Source organism: Conger conger, chromosome 7, assembly GCF_963514075.1.
Source record: "Conger conger chromosome 7, fConCon1.1, whole genome shotgun sequence".
Lineage (NCBI taxonomy): Eukaryota > Metazoa > Chordata > Actinopteri > Anguilliformes > Congridae > Conger > Conger conger.
In genome coordinates, this window is record NC_083766.1 from 2,290,090 (window position 1) to 2,315,089 (window position 25,000).

Genomic DNA, 25,000 nt, shown 5'->3' on the forward strand with positions numbered 1-25,000 from the left:
TTAAGGGGAGAACCGGCCACACCCTGTGGCTCTCCAGGACCAGGGTTGCCGACCCCTGGTCTGAGCCAGAGAATCACCATCACACACATTTCCTACAATAAACACACACATTAGAGACGTGCGCTCTGCTTAAAACAGAGGCAGGAGGTCCCCCATTAGATTATGTCATTTTTTTAATCTAATTCTTATCTGGTTCTCAAGTACTGGAAAGAACTGTAGACCAATGATATTTCATTTCTTAATTTAGTAAACAATCCAGAGGAAAAGAGGCAGTAATACGTAGTAATAAAAACACTTTGTACTTATGATATGTCTTTTTCCAGAACATTTTCCCAGAAAGACAAAAAATCTCTTCCATAGAATATGCGGTTCAGTTATTCCATTTTATTGTGTGTTATTCCAACCCATAATGAGCATAAAATATCATACAATACATTCTCTACAGATTTATGTGGTTTCTAATATTTCATAACTCTTTACTGATTGATGTGCTTATGACATGTTATGTTCTGTAATGATAGATGTGTTGGTGGGGCATTGGCAAATTTACTCGCTATAAGAATAAATCTCAACGTTAAACTGCCTGTCTCCATTTTATTGCTCAGCTCAGCGTAGCATTCCTGCACTGAATAACGTCTGTCTTAACAAGCGTTTTTAGTCTTGTCATAAGACTTAAGATCTTATTTTTTTCCCTCTCAAGTAGAAAATATTAGCTGGTTTTAAGTTACCGTTTGCTTGGCAAGTGAAATGCTCATATTCCATTGGCAAATCTTGAAATTAGTCAAAGCTGTTAGATTTTAAGTCTCAATAAAAGTACTAAAATGAGAATAATTTTTTTGCAGTGTGAGGCATCAAGGTCCTGATTGGATTGTTTATATTTTTTCGGGTTATTTTGTTGAAAAAGTAACAGTGCCATATAAGCCTACGTGGACTGATGCATGACATCGGATGAAAAATCAAAATCAATCAATCAATCAACCATGTCATGATGCAGAACAGTGAGTCAGGTACTGAGGGCTTCAGCACACAGGAGCGGGGTGAAGGGGAGGGGATGCAGCAGAGGCCGGGTGGGGGGGGCGGGGGGGGCGCACAGCGGGAGCTGCAGTCAGGGGGGGGGGGCACAGCGGGAGCTGCAGTCAGGGGGGGGGGGGCACAGCGGGAGCTGCAGTCAGGGGGGGGGGCACAGCAGGAGCTGCAGTCGGGGGTGCAGCATCGTGCCCACACCGACAGACTGCAGGGGACCTGGGGTTCATTCCGGGTTCAAACCCTCACAGTGACTTCCCTACAGGGTTCATTCTGGGTTCATTCTGGGTTCACTCTGCAGATGAACTCCCCAATGACTCTCCTGCAGGGCTCAGACTCTCTCTCTCTCTCTCTCTCTCTCTCTCTCCCCTCCTCCGTCTAGACATTTGTCCCCCTGCCCAAAATATCACAGCGCCTGTAACTACGCCCCGCCCCTGTCTGTGCCCACACATCTCACTGACAGGCAAAATAATAATAATCATAATGATAATAATAATAATAATAATAATCATCATCATCATCATAGCAATGATAGCTTTATTTGTGGAGCACCTTCTATACAGAATGAAGCTCAAAGTGCTTGACAGAAATAATAGACAGGGAATAACACAGCAACCATGGTCCATTATACAAGCCAACAACACAAAACAGGTTTAAGAAAGGGAATAAAATGAAACATTAAACCATTTTGAAGATATTTAATGGATATATAAAGGGTGAATGCGCGATGTGTCCGGCCGCAGAGACACACACGCTCCAGCTCCACGCCTCCCTCTCCAGCTCCACACCTCTATCTCCAGCTCCACACCTCTCTCTCCTGCTCACAGGCAGCTCCGGGAGCAGTGACAGACGTTTCTCTCCTTCCTCCACATCTTTCTGTTCCCCGTCTGACGATTCCCCGGCATTTTGCCGCACGGAACGCTGCCAGCCAGCACCCTGTGACAAAGGAATTTCACAGTGCAATGTTTCAGTTAGTACCGATCATCACCATCATCATCATCATCAAAAAAAAAAAAAAAGCATAAATACACCGACGACTAAAAAGAAGGAGTGGCAGCCACCCAGCGCTCACGCTGTTAAAATGTGCGGCATTGTCAGAGAGCAAAGTTTGGAAATATAAAAGATGTGACCTGGATTTCCTTTATGCTGCCATCACTATGGTTACGGGAGCCATTTGCTCTACCTTTTGTGCAGCGAGCCGGCAGCTCCGCAGAGCCCCTAACGAGGGAGTCGCGCCGTCCGCCCGAAACGCAAGGTCAGCAGCCATAATAACCGCACGGCATACTCATACATAGCGCCTATTCAGAGCCCAAGGTCGCTTGGCAAGGTTAACCGAGTAAAAACAGCAAGTATAGGACATAATGGCACGTATAGTGAGGCAGAGGAGATACAGTGGAGCAGCGTACAACACAAGAACAAGGCAATAGAGGAACTAAGGATAACAGACTGAAGAGGTGGGTCTTGAGATGGGCTTCAAAAACATTCTCTGCTTCCCTGGTGTGCTGTAGAGGAGCGTTCGACAGGACAACGGCAGCACAAACTTGAGACCAGGGGCAGCACAAACATGAGGCCAGGGGCAGCACAAACACAAGACCAGGGGCAGCACAAACACAAGACCAGGGGCAGCACAAACATGAGGCCAGGGGCAGCACAAACACAAGACCAGGGGCAGCACAAACACAAGACCAGGGGCAGCACAAACATGAGGCCAGGGGCAGCACAAACACAAGACCAGGGGCAGCACAAACATGAGACCAGGGGCAGCACAAACATGAGACCAGGGGCAGCACAAACATGAGACCAGGGGCAGCACAAACATGAGACCAGGGGCAGCACAAACACGAGACCAGGGGCAGCACAGACATGAGACCAGGGGCAGCACAAACATGAGACCAGGGGCAGCACAAACATGAGACCAGGTGCAGCACAAACATGAGACCAGGGGCAGCACAAACATGAGACCAGGGGCAGCACAAACACAAGACCAGGGGCAGCACAAACATGAGACCAGGGGCAGCACAAACGCAAGACCAGGGGCAGCACAAACATGAGACCAGGGGCAGCACAAACATGAGGCCAGGGGCAGCACAAACACAAGACCAGGGGCAGCACAAACACAAGACCAGGGGCAGCACAAACACGAGACCAGGGGCAGCACAAACTTGAGACCAGGGGCAGCACAAACACAAGACCAGGGGCAGCACAAACATGAGACCAGGGGCAGCACAAACACAAGACCAGGGGCAGCACAAACACAAGACCAGGAGCAGCACAAACAGGCACAAGCTGCAACTTAAGTGGCACAGGCTATAAAGTAAAATATATGCAGTACAGTACAGTAACGATAGGAAACTGAGGGACAATAAGCTTCTACATCAAAAAAAAAAAATCTTTAGAGGGTGTCATCAACTTCACAGCAGTCAGATGGCATGAATCGGATCTTATTATAATAACAGTGTGTCAGTGTCAGTGTCAGTGTCGGTGGAGGAATCACATTTGTTGTTATCTATCTTGCAGGACCGCCAACCTGTTGTTTACTATAACATGCACAGCTGAGATTTCTACCACAGCAACAGTCTTGACTGTTTGGTGATGTGTTCATTGCTGAGTGCAGAAGGATCAGGGTTAGGGTTAACCTCCCTGCTGAAAAAAAAAACAGTTCAAGCTATGTTTTGAAACATGTGGTACCTGGTTGACCAGTTTGGGCCAGCTCCATACTTAACATAGTTTGACCAGCTCAAGCTATGTTTTGAAAGAAGTGGTCATTTAAAGCTAGTCATAGCTGGATTTTACACCAGTTTAGTGATGTGGTCATTGTAGAGTGCGGTAGCATTAGCTTTAGAGCTAACCTCACCATTAGTACTGGCGGTTTGGTGATGTGGTCATTGTAGAGTGCAGGTTTTCATCCCTATATCCCTTAAAAGGGCTCCTCACCACCTCAAACAGAAACCCCGCTCACTATTACCTGTCCACAATGTAGGCCTGACCCACAACACAGGCCTTTCAGAGACCAATATGGTCCTATTGTGCTTATCTGCTTTCATCTACAGTAAGGATCACACTCAGTGGGTTTCCGAAAGGGAAACAAGGCACACAAACAGACAATGAATCAGGAAAAACTACAGGTGAATGCAGAGTCACTTCCTGGATCAATAGGCCACGGGCCAACACCCACCCAGGCCCCATTCTTAATGTGTGGAGACCGAGGAGGGCACAGGTTCACATGAGGATGAATGAAGGGAGGACCTTTTCAATGTCAGCTGTTCTCTGAGAAAGAGTGCATCGAGAGAGCTTTCCCATGATGCATCAAACAGCCCTGCACAGCACTGCACTGTAAAAACCACAGAACAAGTCAATCTCAGCAGAGAGAGAATTTGTCTTATGTTTAGGAATAAAATCTTACTTTTGCTTGCTTATAAGTCAAAGATATTACCAGTGAGGTGAAACAGTTTTGACTCATTTCAAGAATGGCCAATAGGACATAAGACAATTTCACTTGTTAAGCAAACGTTAACTTAAACAAAGAAAATCTAATATTTTCTATTTGAGAGGCAAAGAGAGTTTTTATGTGTCCTTACAAGACTAAACCAGTTGGGTAGTTATAGATAGAGTTCACTATAGATGTGAAGTCAGTCACCATTCACAAGACAACAGGTTGGTTATTACAATATGTATTACCTACAAATCTTACACCTACATGATTGCATGGGCCCATGGGCTCAATTGACACCTGATTACAGAGTCAACATACTGAACTATGCCTGCTTTTCCTATCGGAGATTTATTACATTCAAAATGTTTAATTTTATTATACAGGAATATGAATCACAAGTGTGTTGTTAAATCATACTCTCCCATTTCCTTGATTAGCCTAGTTTTCAGTGATTGAAAAGCTTGATAAGGCACCTGTGTCTACTTCTTTCCTACTTCTACTTAGTGGAGCAGCCCTCGATGTGAGATCAAGGGGTGCTCCACTGCTTCTGGGGTAAAAATGAGATCGGCGACAAAACCAGAGAGTTCAGTCTTCACTCCAAAATGGCAGCGATGTGTGTCAAATATGCAGAATACAGAGGAGCATATAAATGGTAAATGTTTGGCATTTATATAGCGCCTTTATCCAAAGCGCTGTACAATTGATGCTTCTCATTCACCCATTCATACACACACTCACACACCGACGGCGATTGGCTGCCATGCAAGGCACCGACCAGCTCGTCAGGAGCATTTGGGGGTTAGGTGTCTTGCTCAGGGACACTTCGACACAGCCCGGGCGGGGGATCGAACCGGCAACCCTCCGACTGCCAGACGACTGCTCTTACTGCCTGAGCCAATGAGACGACTGCTCTTACTGCCTGAGCCAATGAGACGACTGCTCTTACTGCCTGAGCCAATGAGACGACTGCTCTTACTGCCTGAGCCAATGAGACGACTGCTCTTACTGCCTGAGCCAATGAGACGACTGCTCTTACTGCCTGAGCCAATGAGACGACTGCTCTTACTGCCTGAGCCAATGAGACGACTGCTCTTACTGCCTGAGCCAATGAGACGACTGCTCTTACTGCCTGAGCCAATGAGACGACTGCTCTTACTGCCTGAGCCAATGAGACGACTGCTCTTACTGCCTGAGCCAATGAGACGACTGCTCTTACTGCCTGAGCCAATGAGACGACTGCTCTTACTGCCTGAGCCAATGAGACGACTGCTCTTACTGCCTGAGCCAATGAGACGACTGCTCTTACTGCCTGAGCCAATGAGACGACTGCTCTTACTGCCTGAGCCAATGAGACGACTGCTCTTACTGCCTGGGCCAATGAGACGACTGCTCTTACTGCCTGAGCCAATGAGACGACTGCTCTTACTGCCTGAGCCAATGAGACGACTGCTCTTACTGCCTGAGCCAATGTCACCCCCATATGGAAGATGATCGCCAGGAGGACCGTTACTGGAAATAAAAGCTCACGTCTGCAGGCTCAACAGGACTATGGTGAGTATTATACATCTCCATATACCGACCAGACACGGCCAGGTATATCCAAGAAGAAAAGGAGTCATTTTCTCTGCAGAAAGAGTCCAGAACTTTACACACACAAGGTTCTCAAGCATGAGCAGAATAGTGGAGGCAGTCTCCACTATTTCATAATCAAAAGGTGTCTAGCTAATACATACCTCTGATTTGTGGAATATAACAGCGTACACAATTCTATCACTGATTGGATGCGATAGCATACGGAGTCAATGATTGGTTAGATTGTATGAGCGCACTGTGCCCTCCATCCCCTAAGGACACACAGACAGGTAAACAGATGATTTGGTCTCCCAGCACCGTCTTGTCTACAGGATTCAAAAAGAAGCCCATATATCCATATACCCTTGAGCCTGGAATGTAATTGTGTCCACGGCCATAATCAGAAAGGTGTCTTAGAGAGAGACACACGCACACGGCCTGGTGCACTCTGGCTGGCTGACAGATAAAGACCTCCCGCGTAAGAGAGGTTCTGCAGACCGCGACTTTCTCTGTTCTCCAGAGGGTTTTCGAGAATTTAACATACGTGTGGTAATTGGGATGATTGTACAATTAATAAATATGTACAGCATCTCTTCTACAGGGCGACATGGCTCAGGTGGAAGTGTCCCTGAGCAAGACATCAAACGCCCAAATGCTCCTGTCGGAGTAATGAGGGGTTAAGGGCCTTGCTCAAGGGCTCAACAGCTACACTGGGGTTTGGACCACCAACCTTCCAGGTCCCAGTCATGTACCTCAGCCACTAGGCTACAGGCCGCCCCATTGATAATATGAATGTAGACCAAGCTGTCGAAGGAACTCAGTTTGTATCATCTTTGGCCTGATTCAAACAGGTTCTACAGTTTATTCCTGTAGAGATGAGAAGCTGGTGCAAAGGACAACTCACCTTGAAAGTCAGCAGGGTTTTTATCCATCTCAAACTACAGATTTATCAAGAACGAGATTACTGTGGAACCAAATTAATGGAGGGTATCCTCCTTGGTGAAGTGTGAATTGTGAAATATTTAAAGTTCTGTGGAGAAAAAAAAAAAACTGAACACCTGTGTAAATTACCTGTGTATGCCACAGGAGATACTACCAACACAATGATGGAAATTTTCTCCTCATTACTGCAGTGTTGGTGGGCCATCTGGTGGACGTTTTGAGTACTGCACCTGTAGAACATTTATCGCTATGACATCAGCAATAATAATAATACGAAATACAAAAATGTGTCAAAACAAACGATTTATTTTAAAGATATGAACTGCTGGAGTGACCTTCATCTGCTTTCAACAAATCTATTCTTTAATGCTCTTTTTTTTGTACCAGGGAAAGGTTTGGTCTGAAAGAGGTATATTAGATTTTTTTTTATTATTTGTTGCCACCAAAATGGCAAATGTTGCGAGTTTGGTTCATAGCGAGGAAGACTGCAGCCACGCCCTGTGACTGCAGCGTGGAGCTGTGTGACCGGCCGAATCCTCCCAACTCACAGACCCGCCCTACAGGCCTCCGCGTTGCCACGGCAACACGATGGCGCTCAGCATCACACCGCGAAAACATATTATGGGATATCTGCTGGCATTTGTGCGTCTCGTCCTGGCCCAATATCCGAGGTGAATTTAATTAGGGTAGCAATAGTGAAATATTCTGAAATCACACACACACACACACACACACACACACACACACACACACACACACACTGTATATACCGTGCATACACACAAGTAATTAATTCTGGCCTATCAGCAATGTGTACGTGTGTGTGCATGTGTGTTCACATACATGTGTGTGAGCGTGTGCCAGTATCCGCATGTTTGTGTGATCATTAATTTCATATTCATTCTGCAGTGTATGGTACATTATCTAATGAGTTCTGCAGGGAAGACCTATGACAGTTGCATGAAGAGCTGGAAAAAGACAGGGTATTAGTGCATGGTTTTGGGACTAACACATGGATGGGCATCTCTGTTGCCATGTCTGCAACCAGTTACTTAATTCAGTTGCTCAAGTAGAGTTTATTAATCAGCTGTAAACACCAACACCAGCCTCCCCAGCCCACCCCCGTTCTGTGAGGGTATCATGATGACACAACCTGAGACCAGCCACAGGAGATAACACATTCTGAGGTGTTCTCATGTGGAAAATCATTTTATTTTATTGCGGTTTTGCACCATTTCATTTATACAGGCACTTCGGAAAGCTTCCCTTTGGAACAGGAGGATGAAAAAGATATTGCATATCTGCAGATGAGTTGAAAAGCGACACATCCCCATCTTGACACAAGCAGGGCTGCCCAACCCTGTTCCCATCATCCCGCAGGTTTTTAATTTCAGCACCTGATTCTACTGAACAGCAGCTCAACGAGATCTCTAGCTGTTGAATGAAGTTCGCTTGGTTAGGGTTGGAATGCAAAAAGTGAATGTATTTGTTAATAGTTAACAAATTATGAATGTCTCTTACGGTTTGCTAATGTATGAATATTCATGTGACTAACACATTAGTTAATAGTTAACAAGTACATAAATTGCTTAATTAACCTGTAACATGCGATTAAACAGGCTTAATGTATTTGTACACGTTAACATTCATGTTTCATTAGTTAATGCAGGTTCATGTCCCCTTGCTGTAAAGTGGAACAGCCCGTTGTCATGTGACGTTCTCTGTTAAGTGCCTGTCTGTGACATCATCGAGAGCAACACGAGTCCCGCCGCGAAGTCACGTGACCCGCTATGAAAGCAGGCCGAGAGGTCACGTGACCGCTCATGAAAGACGGCGGAGAGGAGAGTGTTCTTTGCGACCCTCCAGCGGGCCTGCCCTCTGCCTTTCATGTGCTGGAGGTCTGGGGCGAAGCGCCATTGTCTCTCCTCCACTTCGGCTAATTAGGGCCTCCATTAATTATGGCTCCATTGCACATCAACGCGCATATTTTAGCCTCAATTCAGCACCTGGGTGCGTTGAATAAGCATTTCATTACTGCGGCTTTGAGGATGAGCTGAGCTACTCCCAGGATGCTCTCCCAGGATGCAATGCTTCCTCGCGAGCTCTTTCTCTGGGGCTGGATCCTGATCCAGACCGTACGCGTTCTTCCCGACGTTCCCTCCCAAAACGGCAGGATGAGGCGGGCCATGCCGAGTGAGGTTCGGTTCCGGATTATGAAAGGGGAGGGAGCGATCCAGTGTTTTCCCTCCATCTCCCCAAGGGTATAAAACGCTTCCAGCAGGAAGGGAGGTCCCATAATGCAATGCTCCATGAGTGAAGAAGAAGAAGAGGAGCCTTCAAACGGGAAGCTCATCTCATCTTCTTCTGTAGAGTAGTTTCAGAGTCGTTTCATGAGCACAGGTTGAGGGATGTGTGAATTTAACTTTGTCAGATACTTTAGCCAACATGATTTTTTTTTTGTGTTTTTGAGTGAGGTTCAATAAATCCTCACTGGTGTTTTATAAGAATGGCAGGTGCGTGTTTATTATCACTAACAATAAGCTAGGGCGGTTGTTATTAATTATGAACATTCCAAAGTCGTCCTATGCAAAAAATACAATATGGAGTTGAGGTTTATTGGGTAACACCTCCTATATAAGTTGTGAAGGTTGTTTTGGTTTGTAGTCAGGAAATATCTCCCTTGAGGGCACAGGAGACAGCCAGGGAAGGGAATGTGTAAATGTGGAACAGAACCCAGCCTTGGTCCTAGTCCAAGCTTTCCAGCAGGTCATATCAACAGAACGGGAATCATGGTAATAAATAAATGAACGAAATAACATTTAAAAATGTGATATCAGCTGGCTAACGTTATAGAAAATTGAGGCAAAATTTCAGAGAATGAGTTTTCACAGGGCGTTTTTACCCGTTTTGACCTTCTGGTTTGAACATTATTCATCATAACTCAAATGGTTATTTAGCTGGCAGTCTAAGTTAAGACAGGTCATGGCATTGCTGAGACTGGCCTGACCACATCTTCGTATGGGATTCATGTGGCCAGACTTAAAATAAGAGTCACACATTAACATATATGCCTATTCAATGCAATGCAATTCACTTTGGCGTGTGTTCAGGAGGCCTTGAGACAAGGTGTTTTGCAAAGGGACCCCAAAAAGCTAGAAATGTCCTTGTCTATACTGCTAACTTTACAGTAGTTTAAACAGAGGATACAAAGGTCAAATGATTTATGATAAGAGTGTGGGCTGTTCTAAAAATGTATTTGTTGAAGACTTGTGTGCTTGAGAAAGGCATCAATTGATTCTATTGAAGCTAATAATTAGTTTAACTGCACTGAGGTGCACCAATATAGCCTACTATGAACCAGCACTCACCATTCATGCAGTTTTAACATTGTGTTCCAAGGCTAAACTGCCTTTCATGCTGTGTTGTATAGTTTTTCAGAATTACTTAGATACTATACTCTCGCGTAAATATCAAGTGCATTTAAATCTTCAAGGTGATGTTGGCACGATCACCTAGAAACACAGCTAGCAAGTCACAAAAAGGTGATATTTAATTCTACAAAGGCATACAGTGTTTTCAAAAGAATTACAGATATTCCAGTTATCACTCTGATCTGTGCGCTTTCATTAACCTGAAATTAAATATTCCTATGTAATATCCAATTAAATATTCCTATGTAGCCCAATGTAATGGTAGCCTATAAGTTAAAATATTGTGGGCGTGATAACTCAGACAAACAAAACAAGTCAATAAAATAAATAAATAAATAAGTAAATAAATAAATATCCAACCATATCTTCATCTTAAAACGTCTACTGTTCGTCGTCATTCTCCGGTTCAAAACTCCAGAGTGCCAAGCTCCACTTCAGGAAACATCTCCGTCTGACCCGCCGTCTCCAAGTCCGTGCGAAGCGGGGCGACGGTGTGTTTCATTCGGTACAGCATCACGATTATTAATGCGAGCAGAAACAGGAGCAAGCACACGAAAAGCCCAAGATACGCGGAGAAACTCGGTAGCCTGGTGTCCGCTCGTCCCGTCTGAGACACGGTGCTGCTGTAAATGTGGTCTTCGGCGGCGGTGCTCGTGAAGAACTTGTAGCGCGTCTCAGGTGTGGGAGTCATGAAGTTCCTCCACACGACCCAGTCGTTCAACATGGTGGGGGACGGTCCTCAAGGTGTTCTCTAGATTCAGATGTCCTCAACACGGCTGTTGTGAAGATGTGAGCCAATGTGTTCACTCATCCGAGAAGTCCTGCGGTCGGTCCACTTAAAATTAAACTTCGAACGGATAACGAATTCTGAACTCGGTCCCGTCTGTTGTCAAAGTAAACAAGTAAACAACAAGAAAATAGAAATCCTTTAAATTCGCGAGGAATGGGCACGCGAGGGCTAGGTGGTGCCAGTACAATGTTAAGCGATGGTTTTTTTCGCGACTTGTCATGCCAGTGTAAGCGCTGTTACGATGTCGATTATTTCGTCAAACGTCCTTCTCTCCTGTCCCTAGCGAGGGAAATATATCCAGGAGAAACTATTTGTTTTTTGAAACCGAAATATGTATACTGTGCCTGCAAGCATGATGCAGACAAAAATAACCTATTGTATCCGTGCTGCCGTCTCGTCTGCTTCTTCCCTCTACGGCGTTTAAACAATTCATGAATAGAAGGCACTATTTCTAAGATAAGACATCACCATATTTAAAGTTGTATCGCTGAAAAGAAATTACAGCCGTATTCGTATCCAGAGAAAACGCACCTCGCTGCGTGCACAGTCCGCACGCGCTGCCGGTTTTATAGGCTATTTCAAGAAACTGCAACTGCAATAATGTAAATATTATTTTCCCGCGTAATGTAAGATAAATCTGGGTTTAAATAACATATGTCTATCAAATTAATAAATGAACGTATTGTTCATCTCTGAGCAAATATACCGTAGGTCTATTAATTTGTGTTCTCGAATTCGTATTAATGAACCATATATACAGCATTGTATTTAATCTCATATTTCCTCAAGTTTAGTTCAGTTCAGGGCTGCCCAACCCTGCTCCTGGTGATCTACCATCCTGAAGGTTTTCACTCCAACCCTAACAAAGCACACCTCATTCAACAGCTGGAGCAGGGCTGCCCAACCCTGTTCCTGGAGATCTACCGTCCTGAAGGTTTTCATTCCAACCCCAATTTTGCACACCTGACTCTGCTCAGCTGAATGAGATGTCTGGCTGTTGAATGAGGTGTGCTTTGTTCGGGTTGGAGTGAAAACCTACAGGATGGTATATCTCCAGTTAAATATTACATCAGTCCAGGGGTCAGCAACCCTGGTCCTGGAGAGCCGCAGGGTGTGCTGGCTTTCGTTGTTACTTGGCATTAATTGATCAATGAAAGCCGTTGATTACACAGTTAACTCACCTCACCTGGTTTCTTGGGTCTGAATCGGTTGCTTATTTTAAGGTGGAGACGAAAGCCAGCGCACCCTGCGGCTCTCCAGGACCAGGGTTGCCGACCCCTGCACTAGTCGAACACAGTGGTCTTCATTCCTGCAAGATGTGCTGGCTTTCCTTGTAACTCGGCACTTCATTGATAAGTTAAAGAAGTTAATTAGACAGTTAACTCACCTCACCTGGTGTCTTGGGTCTGAATTGGTTGCTGCTATTATGGCAAAAACAATAAAACCAGGGCTCTCCAGCACCAGGAATGAACATATCAACCAAACCTAGCCTACAATAACAGCCCAAAACAGTGTTCTGGACAGTATGCTGAGGTGAACTGTAACTTCAAAAAGAGCTCCTAAATTTAGCATGCCACTGGCCTAAGTGCAATTAATTCTAATTCAGTTTCATTCACAACACTGTCACAGTCATTTTGGTACGATACATCGTCTCACAGGTCGTTATGTAGACTCCTAAAGATGGTTGGGAAAGAGTGGCCTTTTTCTGTGAGCTCTGTTTTCCAAGACCCCAAACAGCCTCCAAAACTAGGCCACTCCGTCACAGGGCTATATCTGTGTTACATTATTTATTTATTCGCTTCCAAAAGGGGGAGACTTTCACAAGTTACATTTACACATTTGACACATTATTTTTGTAACAGTTGGTGATACACTTGTGATTCATTTACATAACACATAACCTAGTAACCCCTTCTCTCTAATATGCCTTGCCACTATAGTGGATGGCAAGCAATGGGCCACTGCAGTATGTTTGGCAGGATATAATACATGGATGTGCTCTATAATCAGACAAGTGCAACAGAAATAAATGCGACTGCCTGTCGCCCTCATGTGGTGACAGTGTGTTATTACACGTGGCCAAATCTGAAAACTGATGAATCGTGTAATTAGGGTTTCAATGAGTTTCAATGTATGAGTTAGTAAATGATTAAATGCGTTTTGGCAGTCTGGTTCGGTTACTAAGAGGCTAGTGGCATTTCTTTTCAATTAAACCACTGAAGTCAATCTGGACAGATTTTCTGCCCCCAAAACAACACACACAAATGGACCCTAAACCAGCCCAATCGGAGAAACAACACGGAGGCAATTAACCGATGAATTTGAAAATGGACAGAGCATACAAACACATTGATTATTGCTATGTAATGGGTTGACTTATCATAATGGAATTTGGTATTAAAGGGAGACTAGATTAGCATATTCAATCCACTAACATGGATCCAAAAATATATATTCCCACTAGTACACAGCTCATTACATTGACGTTTAATTCAGAGAACAGTCTAATCAGAGGTGGGCAAAGAGGGCCGTATCCATTTCTGGATTTCACACCAACTTCTGGCCTTAATTACATAATTAGCCTTTTATGCCATCTGACATTTTAGCTCCAGTACATTTCTTGATGAATGACAGCCGAAGACTGCTCTTGTGTCCCCCGGTTTTACTGTGCTCTACTCTGAGTGAACCAGTGTTGGTGCATGCAGCCAATTAGTTCATTTAGCCAGGGTAACTGGTGTAAACGAAAAACCTGCATACACACTGGCCCTCCAGGACCGGAATTGCCCACCCCTGGTCTAAATGGTCAGAGCGCAATGCACAGTCTGCAGCCTTAGGCCTGCTCAGCTTTCTGCTGTATTTATTGGTTGGGGTGCAATAGTACCACATATGTAGACACGGTAGATTTGTTGCGAAGGCAGTACACATTTGCACAGCGTACTTTGGAATCTCCCGTTGACATTTTCAGTCCCATTTTATTTTATCTCTCGCAAGTGTTCCCTCTGTGTGCCGGAGTCACATGTAACTGCATACGCAGTGTGTGCACGTCACTCAGACCGACCACCGGAATCCCAGCACATTCCTGGGAGTTATTCTCCCACGGGAAGGGCCCCTACTGAAGCAGCTCATATTAAAATGCCGTAGGTTGAAAGACGTGTATTTCCTGAGAATTCCTAAAGCAGGCTAGCTCCTGGCTCAGCCAAGGCAGGGTCTCAGTGACGTGCCCGGGTGTGTGAGTTTGAGTCTGACTGTGGCAGGGGTCGAGTGAGAAGGGCTGTCTCTGTTTCTGACCCTCAGGTCTGTTTCGGCTCTTAACGGCTCCCTTCGTGTGTACGGTCTTACATTTTGACTAAATTCGGTAAGATCATTATGTCATGTTCTCATATAAAAAAACGTTTTACTGTTTTAATCTGTTAATAAACCAGCACTGCTGTATGGACTTAATTGGCTTTGATTGGGGATGTGGGTTTAATTAGGTGATTGAGTCAAAGTAATTGATGGAAAAAAACACTGGTAAACACCCAGGGCCTCTGGCCCTGCAATAACAGAATAACGCTGGACATGAGGGATCTGGATCACACCCAAACTCTGCTGTTTAAACGGGTTCCATTTTGGGCAATTCAATTTTGATCGAGATTGCCCACGCAAAACTCATTTTAGTCTGGACTAAGCTTAATCTGTGTATGTAAAAATGTATGCCATTTTTTAGGTAATGATACAATATAAAAATATGATCAAATATTACTCAGTTCAGGGCGGCCTGTAGCGTAGTGGTTAAGGTAAATGACTGGGACACGCAAGGTCGGTGGTTCTAATCCCGGTCTAAGATCCGCACAGCCGTTGGGCCCTTGAGCAAGGCCCTTAACCCTGCATTGCTCCAGGGGAGGATGGTCTTCTGCTTAGTCTAATCAACTGTACGTCGCTCTGGATAAGAGCGTCTGCCAAATGCCAATAATAATGTAAAGTGCAGTTATCCGGCTAACACAGCCACCCCGCTGTGTGGAACACCCCCAGCGCCCTGCGTTTCTCTGGGCCGGCAGACACACTGCGCCCCTCTGTGAGGGATGAGCTCTGCGTCTCGGACACAAAGCCTGCTGGGTTCCTCTCGTCTTCCTTTGTTCGCGGACGGATAGTGGCGTCTGTGTCATTACCCCCCCGCCTGCTCACAGCACCGCGTGAGGAAGGGACCCTGTGCTGCGCCATCCCATAATGCATCAGGCCCAGACAAAGGCCTCTGTTCCCGGCCAAGAGTCCTTCCTGTCAGCCTGACCTCTTTATCGCACGGTGTCAAAGCCTCCAATCACCTGCCTGTCAAACCCTCCAATCACCTGCCTGTCAAAGCCTCCAATCACCTGCCTGTCAAAGTGTCCAATCACCTGCCTGTCAAAGCCTCCAATCACCTGTCTGTCAAACCCTCCAATCACCTGCCTGTCAAAGCCTCCAATCACCTGCCTGTCAAACCCTCCAATCACCTGCCTGTCAAAGCCTCCAATCACCTGCCTGTCAAAGCCTCCAATCACCTGCCTGTCAAACCCTCCAATCACCTGCCTGTCCAAGCCTCCAATCACCTGTCTGTCAAACCCTCCAATCACCTGCCTGTCAAAGCCTCCAATCACCTGCCTGTCAAACCCTCCAATCACCTGCCTGTCAAAGCCTCCAATCACCTGCCTGTCAAAGTGTCCAATCACCTGCCTGTCAAAGCCTCCAATCACCTGTCTGTCAAACCCTCCAATCACCTGCCTGTCAAAGCCTCCAATCACCTGCCTGTCAAACCCTCCAATCACCTGCCTGTCAAAGCCTCCAATCACCTGCCTGTCAAAGCCTCCAATCACCTGCCTGTCAAACCCTCCAATCACCTGCCTGTCCAAGCCTCCAATCACCTGTCTGTCAAACCCTCCAATCACCTGCCTGTCAAAGCCTCCAATCACCTGCCTGTCAAAGCCTCCAATCACCTGCCTGTCAAACCCTCCAATCACCTGCCTGTCAAACCCTCCAATCACCTGCCTGTCAAAGCCTCCAATCACCTGTCGTTTTTGGACGTGTGTATGTGTGTTTAGGGATTCTACCAGGGGCCCAGAACTCCCCTGCGTGTGCGTGTGTGTGTGTGTGTGTGTGTGTGTGTGTGTGTGTGTGTGTGTGTGTGTGTGTGTGTGTGAGTGTGTGTGTGTGTGTGTGTGTGTGTGTGTGAGTGAGAGTGAGTGTGTGAGTGAGAGTGAGTGTGTGAGTGAGAGTGAGTGTGTGAGTGAGAGTGAGTGAGTGAGTGTGTGTGTGTGTGTGTGTGTGTGTGTGTGTGAGTGTGTGTGAGTGTGTGTGTGTGTGTGTGTGTGTGTGTGTGTGTGTGTGTGTGTGTGTGTGTGTGTGTGAGACAGCGCTGGTTGTGAGAGGCAGACCGTTATCTAACTGAATGGTACGGGTACTGTGATCACAGGAGCAGGTGTTTGAGAGGCCCAGGGGAACCCTTCTCCTTCCCCAAACAAGCTATTCACTTACACAGACAGTATGACCAAACAAACTATTCACTACACAGACAGTATGACCAAACAAACTATTCCCTTACACAGACAGTATGACCAAACAAACTATTCACTACACAGACAGTATGACCAAACAAACTATTCCCTTACACAGACAGTATGACCAAACAAACTATTCACTAAACAGACAGTATTACCAAACAAACTATTCCCTAACACAGACAGTATGCCCAAACAAACTATTCCCTTACACAGACAGTATGACCAAACAAATTATTCCCTTACACAGACAGTATGCCCAAACAAACTATTCACTAAACAGACAGTATGCCCAAACAAACTATTCACTAAACAGACAGTATGCCCAAACAAACTATTCCTTTACACAGACAGTATGCCCAAACAAACTATTCCCTTACACAGACAGTATGACCAAACAAACTATTCCCTAACACAGACAGTATGCCCAAACAAACTATTCCCTTACACAGACAGTATGACCAAACAAACTATTCCCTAACACAGACAGTATGCCCAAACAAACTATTCCCTTACACAGACAGAATGACCAAACAAACTATTCCTTTACACAGACAGAATGACCAAACAAACTATTCACCACACAGACAGAATGACCAAACAAACTATCCCCTTACACAGACAGCATGACCAAACAAACTATTCACTAAACAGACAGTATGCCCAAACAAACTATTCACTACACAGACAGTATGCCCAAACAAACAATTCCCTTACACAGAGCCGTTATCTAACTGAATGGTATGGGTACTGTGATCACAGGAGCAGGTGTGTGAGAGGCCCAGGGGAACCCTTCTCCTTCCCCAAACAAACTATTCAGTTACACAGACAGTATGACCAAACAAACTATTCACTACACAGACAGTATGACTAAACAAACTATTCAGTTACACAGACAGTATGACCAAACAAACTATTCCCTACACAGACAGTATGACCAAACAAACTATTCCCTACACAGACAGTATGACCAAACAAACTATTCACTACACAGACAGTATGACTAAACAAACTATTCAGTTACACAGACAGTATGACCAAACAAACTATTCCCTACACAGACAGTATGACCAAACAAACTATTCCCTACACAGACAGTATGACCAAACAAACTATTCACTAAACAGACAGTATGACCAAACAAACTATTCCCTACACAGACAGTATGACCAAACAAACTATTCAGTTATCGCGGATGTTTCATGATGTAGTTACTGGAATCCATTAGATCTATTCACAGATGCTTATTCAATTCAATTTTATTTGTAAGACACTTTTTACAGAAGACTGTTAGAAAGTCGCTTCACAGTAGCAGCAGGGTAAAATGGAAAAGGGCAAAGACCAGGCCAGAGCCCTGAAATAGTACAAACATGAGGTAAAAAAAAAAAAAACAACTCCCCAATGGGAGGAAATCTCAGGAGGAACCCGGCTGAGGAGGGGGAGCCCATCCTCCGCTGGCCGGAGAGGTCTACAGGTCAGACAAAACAGAAATGTAGTGAGAACTATAATTATTACAACTGAACCAGTTACAGTATAACTAGCTAAAAAAAAAAGTCCAAATGGGGAAAGCTATAGAGGGCATGTCAGATGAGCTCAAATATTTTATTTGAAAGGAACCAAGGGTAGCATGTTTTCATTCACATAGATTAAATCTGACCCAGTAGTTGGCTCTATGAAAATTGACAGTTCAATCTTGTGTGTCTTTCGGGTTGGACCACGACTACGCCCTTGGCGTGATCAATATAAGTAACTGGGCTGTACATTCGAGTCACTTTTCTGTTCTTTTCTTATCATTTGACTTAATTTAATGTCTGTATTAAATCAGATAGTCAGCATGTCAGTAGTGCACGAAGACAGACGGGTATCTGTCTGTGTCCCAGGCATAGTGTGTCATCGATGTCCACTGATTTATGCCGTCGCATGCAATCATCAGCCAGGTACTTGAACTGAATCGCCCCAGTAATGTCCCTGTTAAATAATGAGCGTCTACAAATAGGCCTACCACCGTGTCGCACAATCGAGTGTTCCTAATTAAAAAAAGAAAACAATTAGCTCTTGCACGTGTGCGCGCAGTTATCGGTGTTGTGTGACTATGACCCATGTCATTCGAATGAGGGAACTAAAAGAACATTATTGCCCATACATAGAAATGACGAGACGGGGGGAGGAACGGAGTTGTTCTCTCAATCGTATGTCACTTGACCAGTTGGCGGCGCAGAGAAAGTAACTCCCTTAGTGCGCACACACTGCAGAAACACGAACGAGTCCCGTTCTCTCCTCTCCCGTAGTCTGTGGTCGAGTTGAACTTTCATTGTGCAGGGGGGGCGGGCGGAGGGCTCTTTCGGAACATTTTCCACATTCGTAACTGGCGAATACGTCCAGTTTTTGGATATGAAAACATGTCTCTAAATGAAGTCAGCGTTTTCCGACCATTCAAACTGATCGCTATACTTTGTGTGTTCCTCGCATTGTGTCTGGACATCGCGGCCGTGCTCAGCCCCGCTTGGGTTACAGCGGAGCGCTACTCTTTGTCGCTGTGGGAATCTTGCAGGCAAGTCGACGATGTCTGGCAGTGCACATCCACTCTCAGCTCTGGTAAGCATTTGAAGTTACTTTCACGCGTCAAAATACAGTGCTTCTGGTGTGCGCCGTTTAGGATAATGTATTTTATGAAGTAACGACCGTCGGACAGTTGATATTAGTTGCACTGTTTTGATCACCGACATCGCAGAACGGTGACGCATGTGAGACTAACGGAATGCATTAAAAACTTGTAAACACAGCTCTACGTGTATGTTGTCAGCTTATAGAAAGGCAGCGATTGAGTTTTGCGGTCCGTTGAGTCAATAGGTGCATCATTCGGGTTTAAACGACGAGATGACAATTCGCCTACTTCTGAGGGAGTTCAATAGTTCGCAGTTGTTCTGTTTTTCGGAATGTTTTGCTTAGGAACGCGCTTGTATTCAGTAATGTTTACGCAGTTTGTTTTGTGTCATAGCCAAGGATTTCTTCTTATTGACTTGCCATAGTATAGGAGCAGTGTGCAATTCCGTGCGTTGTCTAGTTTGATGTATGTTTTAGGCTCTGCGTGTGTCTGTGTGCATTAGTCATGTAACTAGGGCCCTCCGACAGTTGCTCTCGAGATCGGGGTACCACTCGGGGTACCACTCAGTTTGTGCTTGCGATTACTTTGTAATTAATATAATATTATCGTAATGGAATGAATTTACCAATCACGTATACAACAATAGAACTAGCCTTCCTGCTGCACCGCAGAACATAACGGGATCAGGACATTGCAGTGCACACCACAAACATACCATTATATACCAACGAATAGAAACTACAGTTCATTAGTGGTTTGAGAAGTGTTCCGCGCAACGCTCCCCACATACCGCGGGGGAACAAAACGGACCGTAAACCAAAAGAATACATACAAAAAATGGCACTAAACGGAAAATGTCAAAAGGAGTGAGTCTTCCGTAACTAAGCCTCCCTACTCTAACTTAAACTATGTAAACATGTGCTCAAACAAAAAGAAAAAATGGCTGACCATCGCCCAACTTACAGAAGAAATACACAAATAAAAACCCGAACCACTTGCCTTAAAAGTACATCGTTTCCAAAAACGTGCATCTCCCCTGGCTGCCCAGGATTCAGTTTTATTCTGTTGGTCAGGTGAACCCAGCTGCACGTAATTGGCAATTAAATTAAATTGGCTGCACCTGCAGAAGCCAGCCACAGGCATGTAGACTTCCCAAAACTGGGGAACGTCACACGAGTGGTAAAACGTCTGCGCTTATATAGCGTGAAAAGTAATAAATAAAGTTAAGAAGAACTCTGACAGATCTGTGGCTTTTTATCAGCTGTGGTTTCGTCATGGAGAAAAAAGGGGAAACTGCTTTTCTGAGGTTACTTTCGGTGATATCGTTACGCTTGTCTTGCTAGTAGGGCCACAGTGGGCAGGGTTATAGCCCATGCTAGGACTGAGTCGACAGGGAGTCTTTCCACGTACACTCAAAAGATCACTTAGCCCGGCTAAGTGTTTTTCGGTCCAAGCACCAGTCTCCCACTGACTGTGCTTCTCAGTGGCGATTGGCCCTCCTAATCTGTCAGCTGACCCCAGTTAACAGGGCGATGCGATGTGGCTCTGGAATCAGGTGACACCTGCACTAACACGGGTTGTGAACAGCATACTTATCTTTCAGCACGTCTGGTAGTTCTGTACTGCAGTGATATATTACGCTACCTGCCAGGTTGATGAAACACAAGCGCTTTGTTGAATCTGTAATTCTGAGCCCGTGGGCCACAGAGCAGCTGGGGGGAAGGTGAGGTGTGTGTGTGAGTGTGTGAGTGTGTGAGTGTGTGAGTGTGTGAGTGTGTGTGTGAGTGTGTGAGTGTGTGAGTGTGTGAGTGTGTGAGTGAGTGAGTGTGTGAGTGAGTGAGTGTGTGTGAGTGAGTGTGAGTGAGTGTGAGTGAGTGTGAGTGTGTGTGAGTGTGAGTGTGAGTGAGTGTGTGTGTGTGTGTGTGTGAGTGTGTGAGCGAGTGTGTGTGTGTGTGTGTGTGTGTGTGTGGCGTATTGCCCATCACACTGCCTGTGTGTGTGTGTGAGTGTGTGTGAGTGAGTGTGTGAGTGTGAGTGTGAGTGTGGGGCGTACTGCCCATCACACTGCTCGTGTGTGTGTGTGTGTGTGTGTGTGGCGTACTGCCCATCACACTGCCTGTGTGTGTGTGTGAGTGTGTGTGAGTGAGTGTGTGAGTGTGAGTGTGAGTGTGGGGCGTACTGCCCATCACACTGCTTGTGTGTGTGTGTGTGTGTGTGTGTGTGGTGTACTGCCCATCACACTGCTCGTGTCCAATGTCTGTTTCAGCTCTATTAACCTTGTGCTGGTGGGTCGTCTGTATTTCACAAAGTAGGACATAGTGTTGTACCTAATGTCACTAGTGCACAGCACCTGATGTTACATGTTGGTACAACATATAATCCAAATTGTCGAGGAAAGGACCACTGTGATAAATAACTATTTATTTTATGCAGCGTAGAGGTAATTCACTTTGCATCACCACAGTGCTTTCTCTGAAACAGAGCAACAAGCGGTCTGATGTGTGTACTCTGTGTTTTACGTCGAAACTGTAGACTTGGCACATTCTATATTGTTACAGCCATGTACATAATCATCTTGTTCTTGTTCTTTTTCCTGATTAATCATCTCTGAAACAAAACATCTTTATCATACGACTGGGTAAAACAACTGACTGCTGATGAACTAACTGACACAAGCAGGCATGTGATTGTCTCTTATCCTGTGGGACTTCCTGTCAGAGGACCAAGTGCCTTTGATGACTAACCTTTTGCATCCTATTGAGCAGGGAATCGCATCAATGTCAATGGAAAATTTGTCATGTTCATCGTATGTGTTTGGGGTTTTAATCCACACAAGTAAATTCCAAATTGATGTCTCTGGTTTGGTGAGATCATGTTCAGAGCGTAGTTTATTCATAAAAACGCATACTTTTAAAACAACACACTGGAGAGAAATAGAAATGCAAGTACAGAAACCTGATTGATCATAAATATGACTTTACCTTAGTGGAAACGAGGTAGCTATGACTTCTGTCTCATCATTTCACTAACGTACTTTTGGTATGAAGGTTTTAGCCGCTGGTCTGTAGATGTTTGTGTAATAATTAACACGTCTGCAGGGCTTTGGAATCGCAAATGCCACTGCAGGGCAGAAGCTAAAGACTCCGGTAAAAATGAAAAGGCTTTCAAATGCTCAGTCATACTTCATATCCACTGTGCATTAATACTACGAGCATACAATTGTCGCGTGTAATTCACTGGAATGCAGCAGACGCATGGTGTTATGGTTTCATCCAGATAAGAGTTTTCCTACTGCATCTGAACTGCATCATTTCTATTTCTGCTGCAGTTGATCATTATTTTACAGACTGTAAATGGATGCAATGGAGCTATTATTCAGTTTATTCAGATAGGTAATAGATAATGGTTTCAGGCGAGTAATTCATCAGTTTGTTTAGATAATGGATGCCCAGCAGTCACTGTTCAGTTTATTGAGAACTTTTACTGAAAAAATCAAATTGACCTTTTTCTGTTTACTGCTGTAAATCATCCCTCAGCTATTCAACTTTCAGGATAACGTCACCTTTTGCATGATTATGCCATGTGTATGGTGAAATTAGTATAATTATTTACCATCTTCGGAGTAAATTTTCATCATCAAACTTATCTTAAAATATCTTTACTCCATACCCAGGAGAGTGTTTTGAGACAATTATTTTCTTGTTATAAGCTTTAGGGGCGGGTACAGTATCACAAATCTCAGTGATAGATCCTGAAATTTCATAATTGTTCTTCATGAAAAATCAGAAGTTTCTATAAAAATTACAATTGAGCACTGGCTCAAAACAATGTCTTCAAACATATTTAGAATCTGAAAGAATTATAACTATATCTTACTTGGGTCAGATTATAGACTGCTACAAAAATGTTTGAATTTGTCATTTCCGTCATATTGAATATAGTATGCTAGTATAGTAGCTAATTTACATATTGTCGGAATCTGTCTTTTCAAGTCCATAACTCAAGTATGTAACTCTGAAATGATCTGGGAGGCCAAAGATGCTTTTTCGGAGGAACATAACCTTAAAATAACACCAGGCCTGTTCTGATGAGAGCAATCAAAGAAGACCTCCTACTGCACCCAATCATACTAATGCACTCTTCCTCTGCCCTCTGGGGATTGCTCAAATGTAGGTGGCCTTTAAATCTGGCCTAATGTTCCTACTTTCTGCTGTGTTGCAGAACTTAGTTAACTTTTTGAAAGCTCAGCTTTTCTGTAGGAAAGGAGTGTCGTTTAATTTTTCATCACTTCGCCCCTGTATCCTCCAAGATGTAGGGTTTATTTGGATACATTTTAATCACCTTGTCAGATCTTAGGTCCTCTCGCAAAATGTAAGGGTTTCGGTGATTTATTGCTTCGGGGGGATTATTAAATTCATTCTTATCTCCAAATTTGGGCACTGCATGTCCACGCACCAGTTCTAACACACTTTAGCACATTTTATCTTAGTTTTATCTGGGCACAAGCTGTGCTACGCCATTTAAAACTGTCATTCTGTATGATGTATGAACGATGGCATGCATTTACTGACTGTGTAACTGACTGAAAACTGTTGGAAGATCAGTATTTACGATGAGGGTGAGGAAATCAAACAGAATTGTGACATTATTCAAATTAAAATTGCTAAGCACAAGCATGTGTTCTTCAGGTGTCTCGTGTCTGAATGACTGTGTGCACTGTAAATGTGTGGGTAAATGTGGGGGTAAATGTGTGGGTAAATGCATGGGTAAATGCGTAGGCGTGGGTAAATGCGTGGGTAAATGCGTGGGTAAATGTGTGGGTAAATGTATGGACGTGGGTAAATGTGTGGGTAAATGCATGGGTAAATGTGTGGGTAAATGTGTGGGTAAATGCGTGGACGTGGGTAAATGTGTGGGTAAATGCGTGGGTAAATGCGTAGGCGTGGGTAAATGCGTGGGTAAATGTGTGGGTAAATGCGTGGACGTGGGTAAATGTGTGGGTAAATGCGTGGGTAAATGTGTGGGTAAATGCGTGGGTAAATGCGTGGGTAAATGCGTGGGTAAATGCATGGGCGTGGGTAAATGCGTGGGTAAATGCGTGGGTAAATGCGTGGGTAAATGCGTGGGTAAATGCGTGGGTAAATGTGTGGGTAAATGCGTGGGTAAATGCGTGGGTAAATGCGTGGGTAAATGCGTGGGTAAATGTGATGCTCACAGTGGACTCGATGTTCTGCCACACAGTTGGGACTTCCATGATGTGTTGTGTGGGCAGATGCCAACAGTGAAAAGTTTTGTATTGAGTGTCCATACGTCACACTTTGTGTCGACATTGTGTCACCATCTGCTCTTGGTGTGGATGCAAACACCCAGCGAGTCTCTCCCTGGTCATCTCCTGTATTCAGCCATCCATCAAACATCAGACTGTTGCCCTGAACGACCAGCGCACATCAGAGAAGCAAACAAACAAAAACCCATTTCATTAAATCTTCTCAAAGCCAGGATACAGTGTAGGAATGCACATTTAAGATGATTCCTGTGATGAATTATCTTTCATGCCAACAAATCTATTATCTATAATCTATAATCATTATGGTACACTGCATTAACTACTGTATCTATCTCACCAATAAAAATATGACGCATTAGATGCACCTAGGTTTTACTGCATTAGCAGGTTAATGTTCCTTCCAAATG

General features: G+C 44.6%; 1 protein-coding gene and 1 long non-coding RNA gene across 2 annotated transcripts in view; one reads left to right on the forward strand and one right to left on the reverse strand.

Annotated features, from left to right (window-relative positions):
• Window positions 1-1,542: 1,542 nt before the first annotated feature.
• On the reverse strand, window positions 1,543-11,635 carry LOC133132097 (uncharacterized). Its single transcript, XR_009709068.1, has 2 exons — window positions 10,762-11,635; window positions 1,543-1,959 (listed from the first exon to the last, which is right to left on the reverse strand). It is a non-coding gene; the product is annotated as an uncharacterized LOC133132097 (long non-coding RNA).
• Window positions 11,636-18,963: 7,328 nt separating this feature from the next.
• The window catches only part of LOC133133117 (transmembrane protein 47-like), an 11,281-nt gene continuing 5,244 nt past the window's right edge, over window positions 18,964-25,000 (forward strand). Inside the window, exon 1 of the mRNA XM_061249132.1 lies at window positions 18,964-19,296. Within this exon, the coding sequence (XP_061105116.1) occupies window positions 19,101-19,296 (196 nt within the window). The 5' untranslated portion in view covers window positions 18,964-19,100. The remainder of the gene's footprint in view (window positions 19,297-25,000) is intronic.